At 31.8% G+C, this 16,286-nt stretch overlaps 1 protein-coding gene across 12 annotated transcripts in view; it reads left to right on the forward strand.

The window, feature by feature from the left end:
- The window catches only part of Agfg1 (ArfGAP with FG repeats 1), a 54,389-nt gene that overhangs the window by 27,375 nt on the left and 10,728 nt on the right, over positions 1-16,286 (forward strand). For 5 of the 12 annotated variants that reach the window (XM_078018129.1, XM_078018130.1, XM_078018137.1 and 2 more), the window contains exons 3-9: positions 2,336-2,451; positions 5,191-5,353; positions 6,188-6,341; positions 10,659-10,778; positions 11,441-11,512; positions 12,893-13,102; positions 14,249-14,429. In XM_078018129.1, coding sequence (XP_077874255.1) covers positions 2,336-2,451; positions 5,191-5,353; positions 6,188-6,341; positions 10,659-10,778; positions 11,441-11,512; positions 12,893-13,102; positions 14,249-14,429 — 1,016 coding nt within the window. The remainder of the gene's footprint in view (positions 1-2,335; positions 2,452-5,190; positions 5,354-6,187; positions 6,342-10,658; positions 10,779-11,440; positions 11,513-12,892; positions 13,103-14,248; positions 14,430-16,286) is intronic. The other 7 variants (XM_078018133.1, XM_078018139.1, XM_078018134.1 and 4 more) reach the window with 3 other exon arrangements.

Below are 16,286 nucleotides of genomic sequence, written 5' to 3' on the forward strand. Positions count from 1 at the left end.
AGAGAGAGAATTTTTTTTTTAATATTTATTTTTTAGTTTTCGGCGGACACAACATCTTTGTATGTGGTGCTGAGGATTGAACCTGGGCCGCATGCATGCCAGGCGAGAGCGCTACTGCTTGAGCCACATCCCCAGCCCCGGGTCTCTTTAATTTAATATAGCATTTTTGGCAGTAAGTTCTGTTACCATTCCTGGGTATCTGAACTTCTCAGGCTTTGTTATTGAAATGTTTTTATAATGGAATTGTGCTTTAGCCTAGGCCTTTACATGTGTTAACTGCCTTGATGACTTTATAATGTCTGTTCTGTGCCTGGCATAGAAGGGAACCACAAGAAATGGTTATTTTTGAGATATGCTTGGGATATGATGGAAAGGAAGTTTGAGTCCTTCTCCCATCCTTTCTCTTTTTTATTTCTTACTTGGTCAAGTGAGCAGGTAAGACTGAAAAGCATGCTTTTCCTTCTCTGATTTCCCAAGTATTTGTCAAGTTTTCCTTTTGCAATGTCAAATTTATTATTCTTTAAACTAATAAAATTTTGGGAACATTTGTAGACTTTTATTTTATATACAGATTTACTGAGAAATAATGAGTATACAATTTGATGAATTTTGTCATGTATACACTGTACCCACCACCACTTCATCAAGAAGGCTTTGTGCCCACCCCTTTGTAATGATTTTACTCATCTGTTTTTCTTGCCTATGGAGAAGTTTATATTTCCTAAAACTTTAAATGAATAGAATAATACAGTATGTACATTTTTGGAGGAATTTTTGACTTCTCAGCACAGTTATCTTAAGGTTTATTCATGTTTCCTGTTGAATAATTGTTTCTTTTAATGGCTTACTAATATTCTACTTTGACAATCCCAAAATGTGTTAATGCATTCATCTGTTTAATGAACATTTGATTGAGTTATTTCCATTTTGGAGTTGTTAATAATAAAACTGTAGTGAATATTTGTATACAAATCTGAGTGGACATGTGCTTTCATTTTTCTGGGGTAATTAGAAGTAGAATGATCAGGTCATGTACGCTACATGTATGTTTAACTTTTGAGAAACTCCCCAAGTGTTTGTTAACATTTTACATTCTGGAGAGTTCTATTTACTCCACACTTTTACCAACACATGGTATAGTCACTCTTTATTTTTAGCTTTTCTAGTGGTATAGTCTGTGGATGTCTTTATCATGGAGTCTCAGTGTCATTTCAGTTTGCATTTTGCACTTGACTTGTGATGTTAGGCTACTTATTTGAAATGTGTAAATCTTCGATAAAGTAACTGTTCAAATATTTTGACCCCTCTATATTGGGTGGTCTGTATTTTACAGTTGAGTGGTAGGGGTTCTTACATGTTCAGGATTCAAGTTCTTACAGATTTTGCAAATACTTTTTATCAGTTGTAGCTTGCCTTTTTGATTTTTTTTTTTCTTTCAAGACTGAAGAGTAAACAGTGTTATTTTGTATGGGGGATTGAACCCAGGGGTACTTAACGGCAAACCGCATCCACTAGCCCTTTTTATTTATTATTTTGAGATAGAGTCTAACTAAGTTGCTCAGGGCCTTGCTTAGTTGCTGAGGCTGGCTTTGAACTTGTGATCCTCCTGCTCCAGCTTCCCGAGTTGCTGGGATTATAGGCATATGCCACTATGCCCGGAGAGTAAGCAGTTTTTAATTTTGTTTTTAATTTTTTTCTTTGTAGTTCTTTTTTTGTGTTCTTTGTGTCCTATTTCTATTCTGCATCATTTCATTTCTTCTACTTCTTCAAAAAAGTTGAATATCTCAGATTGACCTTTTATTTTTTTAGCCATTAGACCAAAAAATAAAAAATAAAAAGCACAGGAGGCAATTATAAAATATAAAGCTACAGTTGTATTTGTGTTTATTATTGTTACACTTTAATAGCAAATTATTTATGATCTGGAATTTTTCTTTTTGGTTGATTTTTAAACTTGTTAAAGGGCCTGTAAAATTGCTACTGATTGAGTTTGTTTTAAGGGTGAGGAAACAGATTTTATAGATTACATGATTGTGCTAATAGTTTATGATCATGCCAAGACCAGATACAATACCAAACCCTTAATCCTCTCAAATCTTGGTTTACTATTCATTTTTTTATAAGGTGCCATCTTTCATGATTTGCTAAAATTTTACTGTGTATCGCAACATAACTAAAATAAATTCAGTCCTTTGTGGTTATGAAAAATATCCTCACTGAATGTATTACTATTGAAATTATTAAGTATGTTGGCTTTCTGAAAGGAATATAATTTCTTCTTTGTCAGTAAGTGAAGATATTGAATTTAACACTTCTTTTTTAATTGTTTCCAAAGGTCTGTAAACAGATCTGGCTAGGATTATTTGATGATAGATCTTCAGCAATTCCAGACTTCAGGGATCCACAAAAAGTGAAAGAGTTTTTACAAGAAAAATATGAAAAGAAAAGATGGTGAGTGAACTGTTTGTATTTCCACTAAAGCCTCACAAAATTTTATTAATTATGGTTAAGGTTAGTCTAATATGATGAAGGAAGGCAGACAGGAAGAAAACTAAGTAGGTAATTAGGTTCTCATTATCCTTTGATTTTTTTTTTTTTTTTTTATTGGATTTGTTTTTCAAAAATGTTTACTCCTTTATCTTACTTCACTATACCTATTAGCAGCCTTTTAATTATAATTACCAGGACTCAGTCAATTTGCTACCTGGTTAAGAAGGGAGCATTTATTTATACTTCCTTAACTAAATCCATTATTTTAATAGGTTATACGTAAAGCTAATGTGTCCCTTATAGCACAGCAAGGACTATATCCACAGAGCTAGTGTTCAACCACTTAGGGCTCCTCATTTTTAGCTTTATGTCACAATATATGTATAGTACTCATTAACTATGAGCAGTTTTGAATAGCATGTTTACTTCTTTGGAGGTTAAGAAGATAGAGGAGTCAAGAATAGAGGGAATAGATAATGAGGAAGGAAACTGCCACTTTTTCCCAACAGATGATATATTTATAACCTGTTTTGGTCCTGAGAGAACACTTGCTGTGGTTTATAAGGGAGTGATCTTTACTCTCAGTCAGTAAGCACATTAGCTCTGATTTGTATGCTCGGTCAGATTTATATATTTCTTTTTAAAAAATTTTTGTAGTTGTACATGGACAACATGCCTTTATTTTATTTGTTTATTTTTATGTGGTGCTGAGGATCGAACCCAGTTCCTCACAGTAGGCCATTGAGCTACAGCCCCAGCCCCAAGTTTATATTCTTACTGATTACTAAAACAGACTACTTTTTGCAAGGCAAAATTAACCAGGACTATATTCACTGGTGCTAGGTACATTGGTTATGAATACAGATAGAAATATACCACTATAATTTTAGTTCAGAAAAGAAAAAATATTAAAAGGTGATAATAAAAATATAGTGAAATGAATAATTCTTTTAAAGAAAGTGATATTGTCCTTTTACCATTTAATTCTTAACTTTTTATATACTTTATAGTCTATAGAAGAGTGTTCTCCTTGCATAGTCCTGTTGTAATTTTCAGTTGACTTATCAGTATTACTTTCAACAACTAAGAAACTAAGTTTGGTTAGGATTTTAGATAGGGTAGTATTAGCCATGAATATAAAAATGAATGTGAATTGTAAGAGAAAATGTGAATAATATTGATAGAATTAAAACCATAGATTGACAGTCCTGTATTTATAACAAATTTATTAAGTTATTCCTTCAAACCATAAGCTATATAACTAAAAGCCTGAAGTAATTATAAGGCTTGTATTCTAACAGAAAAGTAATAGCAAGAGTAATATAAATACAAACTATAATAATTCCAGAGAACAGAAGCTTTCAATAATGCTACGTCTAGAGATTAGCATTGCCAACTTTGGGGCTTTTTATCCTTATTGCGTTTTTCCTCCCTTCATTGCCCTCCTCTCATGAATCCTGCCATGATGGGGTCAAACCTGAAACACTTATGACATCTTATGGGCATCTTTCCATGTCAAGCAGAGTAGCTCCATAATATTATTACAGATTTTAGCATAATCCCTTTAAGTATGTTTTTTTCGTGATGGATGTACAGTTTGTCTCCAATTTTTAAAAAATTATTTAAATTGCTGTGGTAACATGCATGTTCATGTACCAATATGCACTTACCAAGCTGATTGCTAAGGATAAGTTTCTGGAATGGGTACTTCTGGGGCACAGAGCATATGTGTGAATGTGTTTCAGTAGACAGCATGAAGTTCACATGTGGATGGGAGATAGCTTAATTGTACATTTTTCTTCCTTTATAAGTTTTCATATCTGTGTCTCCTTTTGTGAATTGGTTTGGTTCGTTTCAAAATGAATTTAAATGATCTTATTATAGATTTATAATAATTCCTTATATTTTAGACTGTTAACTGTAATATAATAAATGTTTCTTTACCTTCTTTTACATATCCAAATGTTTATGATCTTAATATATTTTTGTTTTTAAAAATTAAAGTACATTCTATGTCTGTGTAAAAATATACTACAATGAATTCTCATACACACATGTATGTATGTATGTGTGTATGTATGTATGTATATGTGTGTATGGGTGTATGTGTGTACACACACACACACTGATAATGCACTAATTACAGTAATAATAATAAAAGGTCAGTAGAGTAGAGCAAGTGGATCAGGGAGAGGGAGGAAAAGATGGAAAGGGAAGATACAGGGGAATGAAATTTATGAAATTATATGCCTGTACAAATATGATTTAATGAATTTCACTATTATGTATAATTATGCACCAATATAAATAAATTAAAAAGAGCTAAATAATCAAATTATATTGCAATAAAAATAATAAGCTACTGATACATGTATAACATAAGATAACAGAAAATTACAGTATTAACTATTCATCTTCTGTTTTAAAAAAACAGTTGGTATATTGTATTTATAAAAATAATAAATATATAATTTCTTATAAAAGCCATTAGTAAATAATTGAAAAAAGTTTTTTGGTTCATCTATTACATTCTCTGGTGTTCCAATTAAGTGTAGTCTTAAGCTATCAATTCTAAGTGAGATTTTTCAGATAAGATTAATGTGGAAACAGTTTTGTACAAAATTAGAATTGAGCTTATCTTTTAGTGTAGGATTCCTATGCTTTAAAAATTAACTGCCTATTCTAATTTTCACGTTTTAGGTATGTCCCACCAGAACAAGCCAAAGTGGTGGCATCAGTTCATGCATCTATTTCAGGTTCCTCTGCCAGTAGCACAAGCAGCACACCTGAGGTCAAACCACTGAAATCTCTTTTAGGAGATTCTGCACCAGCACTGCACTTAAATAAGGGCACACCTACTCAGGTGAGTAGTCTTTTAGAAGTCTTTGTAAGGACTTCCACTTAAGGAGAATTGAATATCAAGAATTTGAGAGGGTGTGTGTGTGTATCTATCTTGTTGTTTTGTGGTGTTGGACAACCACTTTTACCACTGAGCCATATCCCAGCCCAAGAATTTGAGAATTTTTTTTTTTTAATTTGAGAATCTAAGACAGCAATATAATCTATGTCTTTATGGTTTGTAATACATTAATTGATTATTGGGTAAGTGATAGGAATGTGGTTTTGTTCTGTTTTTGATTGCTTTAACTTCTCTGCAGCTTTATGAAGGTGTACAGGAAAGTTGCTAAAGCTATCTGTCTTGATAAACAGTTAGTGAAACATGAATCTGTAGTGACAGAGCAGGATAGCTTCTGTGATGTACTTTAACGGGATATAATAAGATTTTCCCAAATGTCTGATTGTGTGGCATGTTTATCATTGAAACTCGGATGGCTTTCCCTTATAACTTATTCTAAAAATATGAGGAGTAAATTGATTTCTGAGGTCAGTACTTTGTTGTACTAGATGGAGTTGTGACAGATCTTGTTCTGTGTGGCATTGCAACTTTAATCCTATACAGCGGTTCTGAAATATAGTAATGTAGATTACATTCTACCATTTTTATGTGCATTCTAGGGCTTTTGGATAAATTGCTTTGTTTTCACAAAAGGTCTAGGTGAAAAATATGAACAAAGGAATTAAGTCAGTATACTGTAACTCTTCCTGCATATAAATACTTCGTGAATTAGAGATAGTTTTGTATAAAAATTCAGCAGCTCTTACTGAAAAATCTTTATAGTTGACATGTGGTTTTTAGTCCCCAGTGGTTGGTCGCTCTCAAGGACAACAGCAAGAAAAGAAGCAGTTTGATCTTTTGAGTGATCTTGGCTCAGACATTTTTGCTGCTCCAGCTCCTCAGTCAACAGCCACAGCCAATTTTGCTAACTTTGCACATTTCAACAGTCATGCAGGTATGTCTTTTTTCAATAGCTTTTGGATGGTATATGTATAGAACACCAAGAAACATTCATTCTGTTTTTTTTGGTACCAAGAATCGAACTCAGGGGCACTCAATCACTGAGCTACTTCCCCAGCCCTATTTTATATTTCATTTAGAGACAGGATCTCACTGAGTTGCTTAGCACCTCTCTTTTGCTGAGGCTGGCTTTGAACTTTCCATCCTCCTGCCTCAGCTTCCCAAGCTGCTCACATTACAAGTGTGCACTACTGTGCGTGCCTCAGCATTCATTCTTCATTAAGCATCAGTTCAGTTGAGGGTATTTGATTACCCTTAAATATATATAACTATGTAACAGTGGTACTTTTAAACACAAAAGAGATTAAGTATTTTATGTCTGTTAAACAGGACTTTTGTTTGTTAAACCTCAATAGGGTTATGAATTGTTTAAATAGTAATAGTAATAATTCAAATTTTTATTTCAGTTCTAATTTTTTGTGTATTATGAGTGTGTGTGTATATATATATATACACACACACACACACACGCATATACTCTGGCACACATGCATATATATACACATGTGATCATATAAATATGTACCTAAAATTTGTTTGAATAAGGTTTCAAATAAGGTGTAGACATTGTAGTTGTGAAGTAAGTCTCTTAGTTATTTTAATCTGTAGGTTCTTTTTCCATCATTTTTTCCTCTTATATAAATTGTTAAAAGATAGGAGCTTATTTGTCCTATAGAGTTTGCCGTGGTCTAAATTTGTTGATTGTACCATTGTGAAGCTGTTAAACAAGCTCCTTTTTTTCTATATATTTCTTGTAGGTTGTAGTTGGATCTAGAGATTGGTCAGTTACAGGTGTGTGTGTGTGTGTGTGTGTGTGTTGGGCTGCTAGGGAGTTCTAGATTCTTTGTGGGAGGAATAACTAGGGGACTGACTATTTGGAATTTAAGAGGCACATAATTTTTTAGTCTCTTTTTTTATTCTATTAACTGCTCATTAATACTTGGGTCAATTATGCCAAATAATGATAAACCTAAATTTTATCTATTCATTATTTATTGTATTGGATTTATATTAGAAACATTACATTTCTATTGAAAATATACATGGAATCTATTTTGGATGCTATAAGCATTGAAGTGTATCACAGAAGATATACCCATCTCCATTTATGAATGATTAAAGAAGCATCAATTCAAATGTACTAAATACTAATTTAGGAATTAATTTAGCCATTTAATGGTTTTATTTGCTAATTCAAAACTTTGCTTTATATTACTTTCAAATGTGTGGGTAAGTTACTGCCAAAAGCTGATTTCTATAACTATAGATAAGAAAAATTTAAGACTTTATTTTTCTAAAATATATATTTCATAATTTTATGAGCATAGCAAAAAATATTTCAGTTTATTTCATGTTTGCTTTTTTATGCATTTTGAGCATTTGCAGATCAGGGATTATTGTTACACTTTTTTTATTTGTTTGTTATCTCTACAGACTAATTTGTACCGTAACTGTACTCATACTTTAATAACTCCCTTAAAATGTTCTTTGAAAAAAATAGAAATAGTTGTAGAATATGAAATTTAAAAAGAAAGAAACCTATTTTTACAAAATCCATAGATGATGATAGATTTTTAATTATTCTTTCTTTCTCATATATGGTGGAAATGATAGATGAATATGAGGAAATAGTTCAGTAACCAAGTAGCTGGGATGTGTTGCTTGAAGAAGTAGTCCTTTTTCAGCCTGAAGTTCTTTCTTATCTACAAATGCCTACTCAAATCTCCCCCCCACACCCACACACACATACCCTGCTGTCATTCTACTTATATTTGATACCAGGAAAATGCCTTTTTAAAGAAGGTTCTACAAAATTACTCAATTTTCCCTTCAGTATATTTGATACCATGTTGACATTTTGCCTTGGAATAATTTTTAGATGTGAATCAATGTCATGATTCCACTGATGAATCTTTTTCTAGAACCATGGAAAGCACTGTGTAGTTTTATTTTTTCCATGTGTAGTTCACAAATAAGTCATTGATGGATGAGTTCTCACTCTGAAGTTCTCATTAAAAAGAAGAAGAATTTACTCTGAGAGTTTGATAGTATTTAATGACAAGTGATAATTATTCAGATGTGCCCATCTGGTTAGCATCATTTGTTAGGAAACTTGTTTTGTTGTAGATAATTGAAGTGGCTTAAAAGCTAGAAATCTATACCTTCAAAAGAACATTCTGGCTGAGTAGTGTATATGAATATGTGGGGTCCTTATTGTGTTCAAGGAGTCATCTTCTACAGAAATAGAAAGTTAGAAACATAATTCATGTACAGAGTATTTTGTTTGGTTATAAACATTGTATCACAAAATCTGAACTGTAGTTTTGTCATATGTTATGGATCCCTCAGATGACACAAATGAGTCATATAATGCTGTGTGGAACTGTGGTATCTTTTTTAAAAAAGGAATATTCTCATCTATCACTACATGGAAACATGGGCAGAGGAGTATTAGATGAAGAGGATCAAGAAGTCTGGTTTTGTTTGTTCTGTGTGAAATGCCCTCTTTTTTTTTTTTTTTTTGTACCAGGGATTGAACCCAGGAGTTCAAAGCACCCTGGGGTGCTTATCCACTGACATATCCTCAGCCTTTTAAAACATTTTTGTTTTGAGACAGGGTCTCACTAAGTTGAGAAACTTAAGTGTATTTCAGAATGGAAGAAGAGATGGTACCAGATATCTGGTATAAGGTTAGGTACATTTTTCCCCCTACTTTTATACCCATGCAGATATATACAAAACAAAATACTATTAAGCTTTTCTGATTTTCTTCCTAGAATAGGAAGAAATATGTGTAGTAAGTTGCTTTGTTGGTGGAAGAAGTTTTTTTTTAGTAACTTTTTTTGGTTTGTTTACAGTATAATACATGTAAAAGCTCTACAACTCAGGCATACATAAAAGAAGAAAATGATATTGATCTGAAATCCAACTGCTTAGGGTTAATTAAAATACAAATATTTATTATGAATATAATACCATGTTTAGTTGAACAAAATTGGCAGTTAAAAATGTCTGGAATTTATTAATTTATTTTCCTTCATATAAACATATTTGTTCAGGATTAAATATTTTTTATATGAGTTTTAATGGCTGCATTGTAGTCTGCCTTATGATGTTTCATAATATATTTAGGTGATTCCTTTTTGGTGGTCATTTGAGTTTCTGATTTTTTTTATTATTATTGAAAACATAACTTGTGGAGCTTTTAGATACAGCTATACTCACTTGCAAGGTTATTTCTTTACAGAAATTTCCTAAAAGTTGAATTGCCTGAAACCTTTTACTGTACTAATGATGTTTATCCTTTTTCCATCCTTCAGACATGCTTTTCATTCTTGCCACTGAGCATTCCTTTCCCATGTCACAGGCGTTTCTTATTCGCATCATATCTTCTTAGAAAATTCTTACTTAGCATCTCTTTTGGCCTTTCCAAAAAAAAAAAAAACTTTCGAATTATTTATTTACATATTTAGATTTAGAAAAGTCTGGACATTTTCTCCTGTGTCGAGGACCATCTAAGTTGAGAAATGCATCTTGATTTTCTTTCTTTTTTTTTTTTTTTTAATTGAATGTAATGTACAGTTATAATTCCTATATAACTTTGTTTTTTAAATTATCACATGAATTTGAAATGGCAGCCTTCTAATATAGTGTGAATATATTCTTTTTATTTGGTGGTCATGTCCTTATACATTCAAAAAATTCTTTTCATATTCCTATGCCCTTGGTGCCGCATAATTGAAAACCTCAAAGGAACCCCAAAAGAATATTTTACTAATGTAATTAAACTATCTGTATCATTATTTTAGATATTTAGATTATTCCTCAGATTCACATAAGTTATTATTATCTCTTTAAATCAGTGAAATTTCCAAAATGTGCCCCACATTCTTGTTTGTTTTTCTGTAACTCATATTTAATGTTCTGAATTCATTTTGCTTTGTTAATAGATTCACTTTTTTAGCACTGTTCCTGAGGCTATTTAAAGGGTATTGTGTACAGATTATCTTTTCACACAGTATTTTTAGAAATTTCTGGATACCCGTTAATAAATAGTTATATTTGGGTTAAATTCTTGTAGGACTGAATTTTTGTAGGTTAAATTCTTATAAGTCTGATTTCTAAATGAATTCTCTTTAATGTGAATTTTGATGCCTTGACACTTTTCATAAAATTCTTAAATTCATTTGTCATGAATTTTCATTTGTAGTTTTCATATTCATTAACGTATGTTGTTCCTTGCCATTTACAGCTCAGAATTCTGCAAATGCAGATTTTGCAAACTTTGATACATTTGGACAGTCTAGTGGTTCGAGTAATTTTGGAGGTTTCCCCACAGCAAGTCACTCTCCTTTCCAACCCCAAACTACAGGTAGAGCTTCTCCAGAATTATGCTTAAATGTTTACTTTAAAAACAACAACAACAATAAAACTCTGTAGGTATAGTTTTAAAAATTAAATTCTATTGATTACCTGACTTTAAAGTAGTTCTGTATTACAAAGCTCTGGGGAAATCTGCAATCTTTTATTTTTTCTGTTCTTTTTGCTTTTCTGAACTCTTTTAGTATATTGTCTAATTCACTGCATTCATTCTCCTCCTTTTCCTGCACATGAATCTTGCTTAAATTTCCCATGCACAGGGACATTAAAGTGTTTTAGGATCATGGAGCACATTGATTTAGGCCTCATTTTATGTCTGAATAAGGGAAGCTAATTACTTCCATAGAACTAAAAGTGGAAGTAACTTCAAGAGCAACAAGCTTGAAAAAATTCTAAATGTTAGTTATTATAGATTAATAATAATCACTTTAATCAAACATAGAAATTGTTTTCTGTGCAGGAATTGGTCTTTAAACATTTAATATTCTCCCATAAACTGTACCATTTACAGTCATTAAATCATTGTTTAGGTATTTGGCTGATTGCTTTTCTTTCAACTTTTTAATCTGTATGTATTGTCTTAAAGCCTTTTCTTTCAATTTTCTTTTTTTTTTTCTTTAACTGTCATCATTTATATAATTTCTGGCTGTCCAGCATTTAGAATGCTTTCATCTAGCTGCAGTTTTGGTGAATTTACTTCAGCTTTTCCTCTCCAGGCTACCCACAGTAAGTTCTGTTGTCCAGTAGGCTTTTTTTTTTTTTTTTTTTAACTAATTTGTATGTTTTGTGCTATAAATCTCATGGGTGTTTTCAAATATAGATTACTAATCATTTTGTAGTTCTAATCCTTTATAAATTTATACTTTTACTCTCCTCTATTATTGAGCTCAGTTTTTTTTTACACAGCTATATTTAATCAAACTTAATTGGTAGTTTTGAAATAAAATTTTTCATAAAAATTTTAGAAGTTTAGCATTTGTTTTGCCATTTCCTTGTAACAGCTCACTATCTTTTAAATAAAGCACACTTTTGTTTGCTTCAATTATAACAACCACAGTTTAATTTCTGAAAATTTTTTATTAGTATATTATTTGTTTTAGAATGTCTAAAGAACTGACTGATGAAAGTGTTCATGGTTTTCACATAGAAGCACCTTCAATCTGTTTTAAAAGTATCTCTAAGTGTACTTTGCTGTCACCTTAATACATAACCATATGTATACACCATTTTGATTACTGAAAGTATGGTTTTAGGAATGAAGAATGATATATCAAAAGTATAGGATCAAAAGCATGGTATGAAATATACTGACTATTCTTTTGTCAGTACTTTAGGAAAGTTCTAAAATAGAGGCATTCTAGTTTAGCTGTGTCAGTGTGTAAACTTGTGTTGATTAAAACATTTTACTATCAAAAAAATACAGTATAATTATTATGTATAACTATGGGTTTACTGTGAGCATCATGATATTGAATGCACATTAAATTACTATGTAAAATTAAATAATAGCTCTTAAAATGAAATTAAATGTAAAGCTCAATGTCTTTTTAAAAAGTTCTTGGATCAAAATAATAGATTTAAATATTGTTAGCTTCTATCCCTGAGATTTGTTTAAACTGTGTTGCCATAGAGCGTCAAAAGCTTGAACCCTCCAAGTAAGATATTTTGCATCTTGTTAGTATAGTCTGTTGAAGGAGAACTAGTCAAAGATCATGGTATATAGCTGGATGTTCAGTGAAGTAACTTGAGTTTTAACCAGTTAACCCAGCCCCCCACCCCACCCCAATAGTCTTCCCTCCAGGGTTGATGTTATCTTAAATATTGCCAGGTCCTTTGGATTCTAGTTGCATAAATTATAAAAAGGCACATGTAGATGATTAAGATGATTCAGCAGCCACTGATTTTAAGAATGTACATGATTATAAGGTCATATATGGTTATATACATGATTTCAAGAATGTATGGTATCATAATATCTTGTATCTTATTATAAGAATGTCCTGTATAATCTTTTTAAGATAATTTAGGAAGAAATGATCAAATTATCTACCAAAGAGTACTGGGAAAAGTGTAGAAATTTCAAGTGTTCTGTTTATTTTGTTACAGGTGGAAGTGCTGGATCAGTAAATGCTAATTTTGCTCATTTTGATAACTTCCCCAAATCCTCCAGTGCTGATTTTGGAACCTTCAATGCTTCCCAGAGTCATCAGACAGCATCAGCTATTAGTAAAGTTTCAGCAAACAAAGCTGGTTTACAGACAGCAGACAAATATGCAGCACTTGCTAATTTAGATAATATCTTCAGTGCTGGGCAAGGTACCAAGCTTTTTTTTTTTTTTTTTTTTGTGGTGGTGCTGGGGATTTAATCCATGGCCTTGGGTATGCTAGGCAAGCATTCTACCCTGAGCTGTATTTCCAACCCCTAGGTATCAAGCTTTAAACAAAATAAACACAAATTTGTATATCAAACAGTACTCAAAATTTGGTTATATTTATTAAAATATTTTTCCCATTTATATAGATAATGATGTCTACACTATTTTGAATGGAATTTTCACTTTGAGGTTTTGGATCTGAATTATCAACTACAAAATTGAAGGCTTAGGAATTAATTTATGAACTTACACTTTTAAAAGAAAATAATTGAAAATTTTTATTTTATCCTAGAAAGCAAGCTTTATTACTCTGTGGCAATAAGGAGCCAATAAATTTTACTAAGAGAGCTGCCTAAAGGGTTATTTGGTGGTTTCTGTATTTTGAACTATTTCCTGCTATTATTTGGTATTTTAAAAATCAATATAAATAGCAACATATTTCCATTCCACGTTTTCATCTTAAGGTCATTATTTTACATCTAAAAGTACGTAGTGCAATGGCGAACAGCAGGAGTCTGGTGCTAGACTGGATTCCACATTCTGATCTCTGGGTCTCTCTCTCTCTTTTTTTTCTCATCTCCAAAGTGAGAATGATAATAGCATTAAACTCATGAGATTGTGTTCTGTGTATTACTGCATGTAAGTTACTCAGAGCAGTACCCAGCACATAATAAATGCTTCCTACTTTTTTTTTTTTTTTAACATGGAAAACTTGGGAAAATGATAACTAGTAATAGGTTGTCCACCACAGGTCTAGCACTTTATGAATTTATATGTTCACTTGAATGAGATCCACCTGTCCTGGATTTCCTTGAGAATTTCTTTTCTATGCATAATATAGACATGTAATGCTAGAGAAAAATAGCATTCTGTCTATAGTGGTATGTGTAACAACTAATCTGGTCCAATATTGTGTGGAGTAGGTACTAGACTGAAAGACCCCAGAATCCTGTTCATATATTTTATTTATTTATTTAATTGTTTTAGTACCATGTTAGTTTTAAATTTATTAGTTTTTCATGGCAAATGTAGTTGAAAAGGTAAAAGTATAATTTTAAAGTTTGGTGTTTCTTTTGTTCATTCTCAGGTGGTGATCAAGGGAGTGGTTTTGGGACCACAGGTAAAGCTCCTGTTGGTTCTGTGGTTTCAGTTCCCAGTCATTCAAGTGCATCGTCAGACAAGTATGCAGCCCTGGCAGAATTAGACAGTGTTTTTAGTTCTGCTGCCACTTCCAGTAATGCATATACTTCCACAAGTAATGCTAGCAGGTATTTTGTCTTGATATTCCTGTTTTGTTTTATCTTTTAATTTTTTCAACTATGAATAATGTAGTTCAGTAATAACTGTTTGAGGGTATAATATAAAAATGATTGAATAGTTTTAAATCTGAGGCAGTTGAGTTTAATTTGTTAATTAGAATATAATCCTTGAGTAATTTTCATAATTTTCTCCTTCAATGAACCAAAAGTTTTGTTCCTTTTCATCCTTGAGTGCTAAAATGTAATTTGGAGAGTACACATCTTTAAATGGGTGGTTACATACAGATTATACTCATCATATAATCCATTTAGCAGTCAAATTACATACTCATAAGGTACAGTTTTTAATCAGAGACTAAACAGTGAAAGTACTGTATTGTAGTCTTAATTTTTAGAACTGTTCACACCAAAACACAACATCAATTTGCATTACATTTTATTGTCATATTGGTATTTATAAATTCAAAGATCTACCAATTTTATGTGTGTTTGATATACAGAAATTCTTTATAGTAGAAGGTTTAACTCATTTTAAAATATTAGATTTTTAAAAACTGTTCATTTTAGGGTCAAAGAAACAGACCCCCAGAGAATTGCCTGTACAATTTTAATCATCTCTACTTCCCATGCCTGTGGATTGTTACCTGCTTTTTTCTCTTATTATCCTTTCACAGCCTTTCTAGAGAGAAATTGCAGAATTTTAACACTACCTCCTTGAACTGTTTGATAATGAATTTTTTTGTGCACCAAATGGGAAAAAAATTTAGGATATGTATTAAGATTGTCCATATTAGATATTAATAATGAACTATAACTAGGTGACCATAAACTCAGGAATCTTAGATGAGTTATACAGTACAAACGGTTTATTAATATTATATTGCTGTATATTGGTGGTGCACAAAGAGTAGTCCATAGAATATTTGGGGTACCTAAAATTATTACAGAGGAAACTGAGGTTAAAAAGCTTTCTACAATAATTCTGAAAGTTTGTTTTCTTTTTTGCCAATTGACATTTGTATTGATGGAGTAAGGAATGGCAAGTGAAACTGTAGGTGTCTTAACATAAATTAAGATGGTGGTCATTCAGTAGTCTCTCTGTTTCTCAGTACCACACATTGTTTTACTTGTGAATATTCCTAATCAGTTTTTTCTTATCAATCTTCTTGATGAAGCGGTAACATTTTAAATTTTTATTAAATCTTTATCCTTAATATGTCTTATTGATTTTTCTGTGTTAAATAAGGTATACATGAAGTGATTCTGGTGCATGTAGTTGTCTTAAAAGAAATTACTTGTAGAGTTGGTTGAGTTGTGGAAAGAAGTAGCCTCTTATAGAACACCATTTTTCTTTGACTCAGAGACTAACCATTACTATTTGTCAGACATATTCCAAAAAATGGGTTTGTCACTAAAAAAAAGTCACTGATGAAATTGATGTTTTCCACAAATATCAGAAGACTTTGGAAAATTAATAAACTATCATGAGCTTGACAGTTTCTCATTAATTGTTGGATGTTATGGTTAGCCATATTGATGTGATTTTTAAATTTTGTATAAAGAAATATGACAACATTTGGAAGATTGTCATAAGCTGATAAAACAAGCATTTTTCTTTCTTTCTTTTTTTTCCTCTTGTTTTGGTACTAGGTGTTGAACTTAGGGGCACTCAACCACTGAGCCATACCCCTAGCCCTATTTTGTATTTCATTTAAAGACAGGGTCTCACTGAGTTGCTTAGCGCTTCACTGTTGCTGAGGCTGGCTTTGAACTTGCGATTGTCCTGCCTCAGCCTCCCAAGCTCCTGGGATTATAGGCATGCAGCACTGTGACTGGCCAAAACAAGTGTTTTTCAAATGACCAATA

Source organism: Ictidomys tridecemlineatus, chromosome 7 (assembly GCF_052094955.1).
Source record: "Ictidomys tridecemlineatus isolate mIctTri1 chromosome 7, mIctTri1.hap1, whole genome shotgun sequence".
Classification (NCBI taxonomy): Eukaryota; Metazoa; Chordata; class Mammalia; order Rodentia; family Sciuridae; genus Ictidomys; species Ictidomys tridecemlineatus.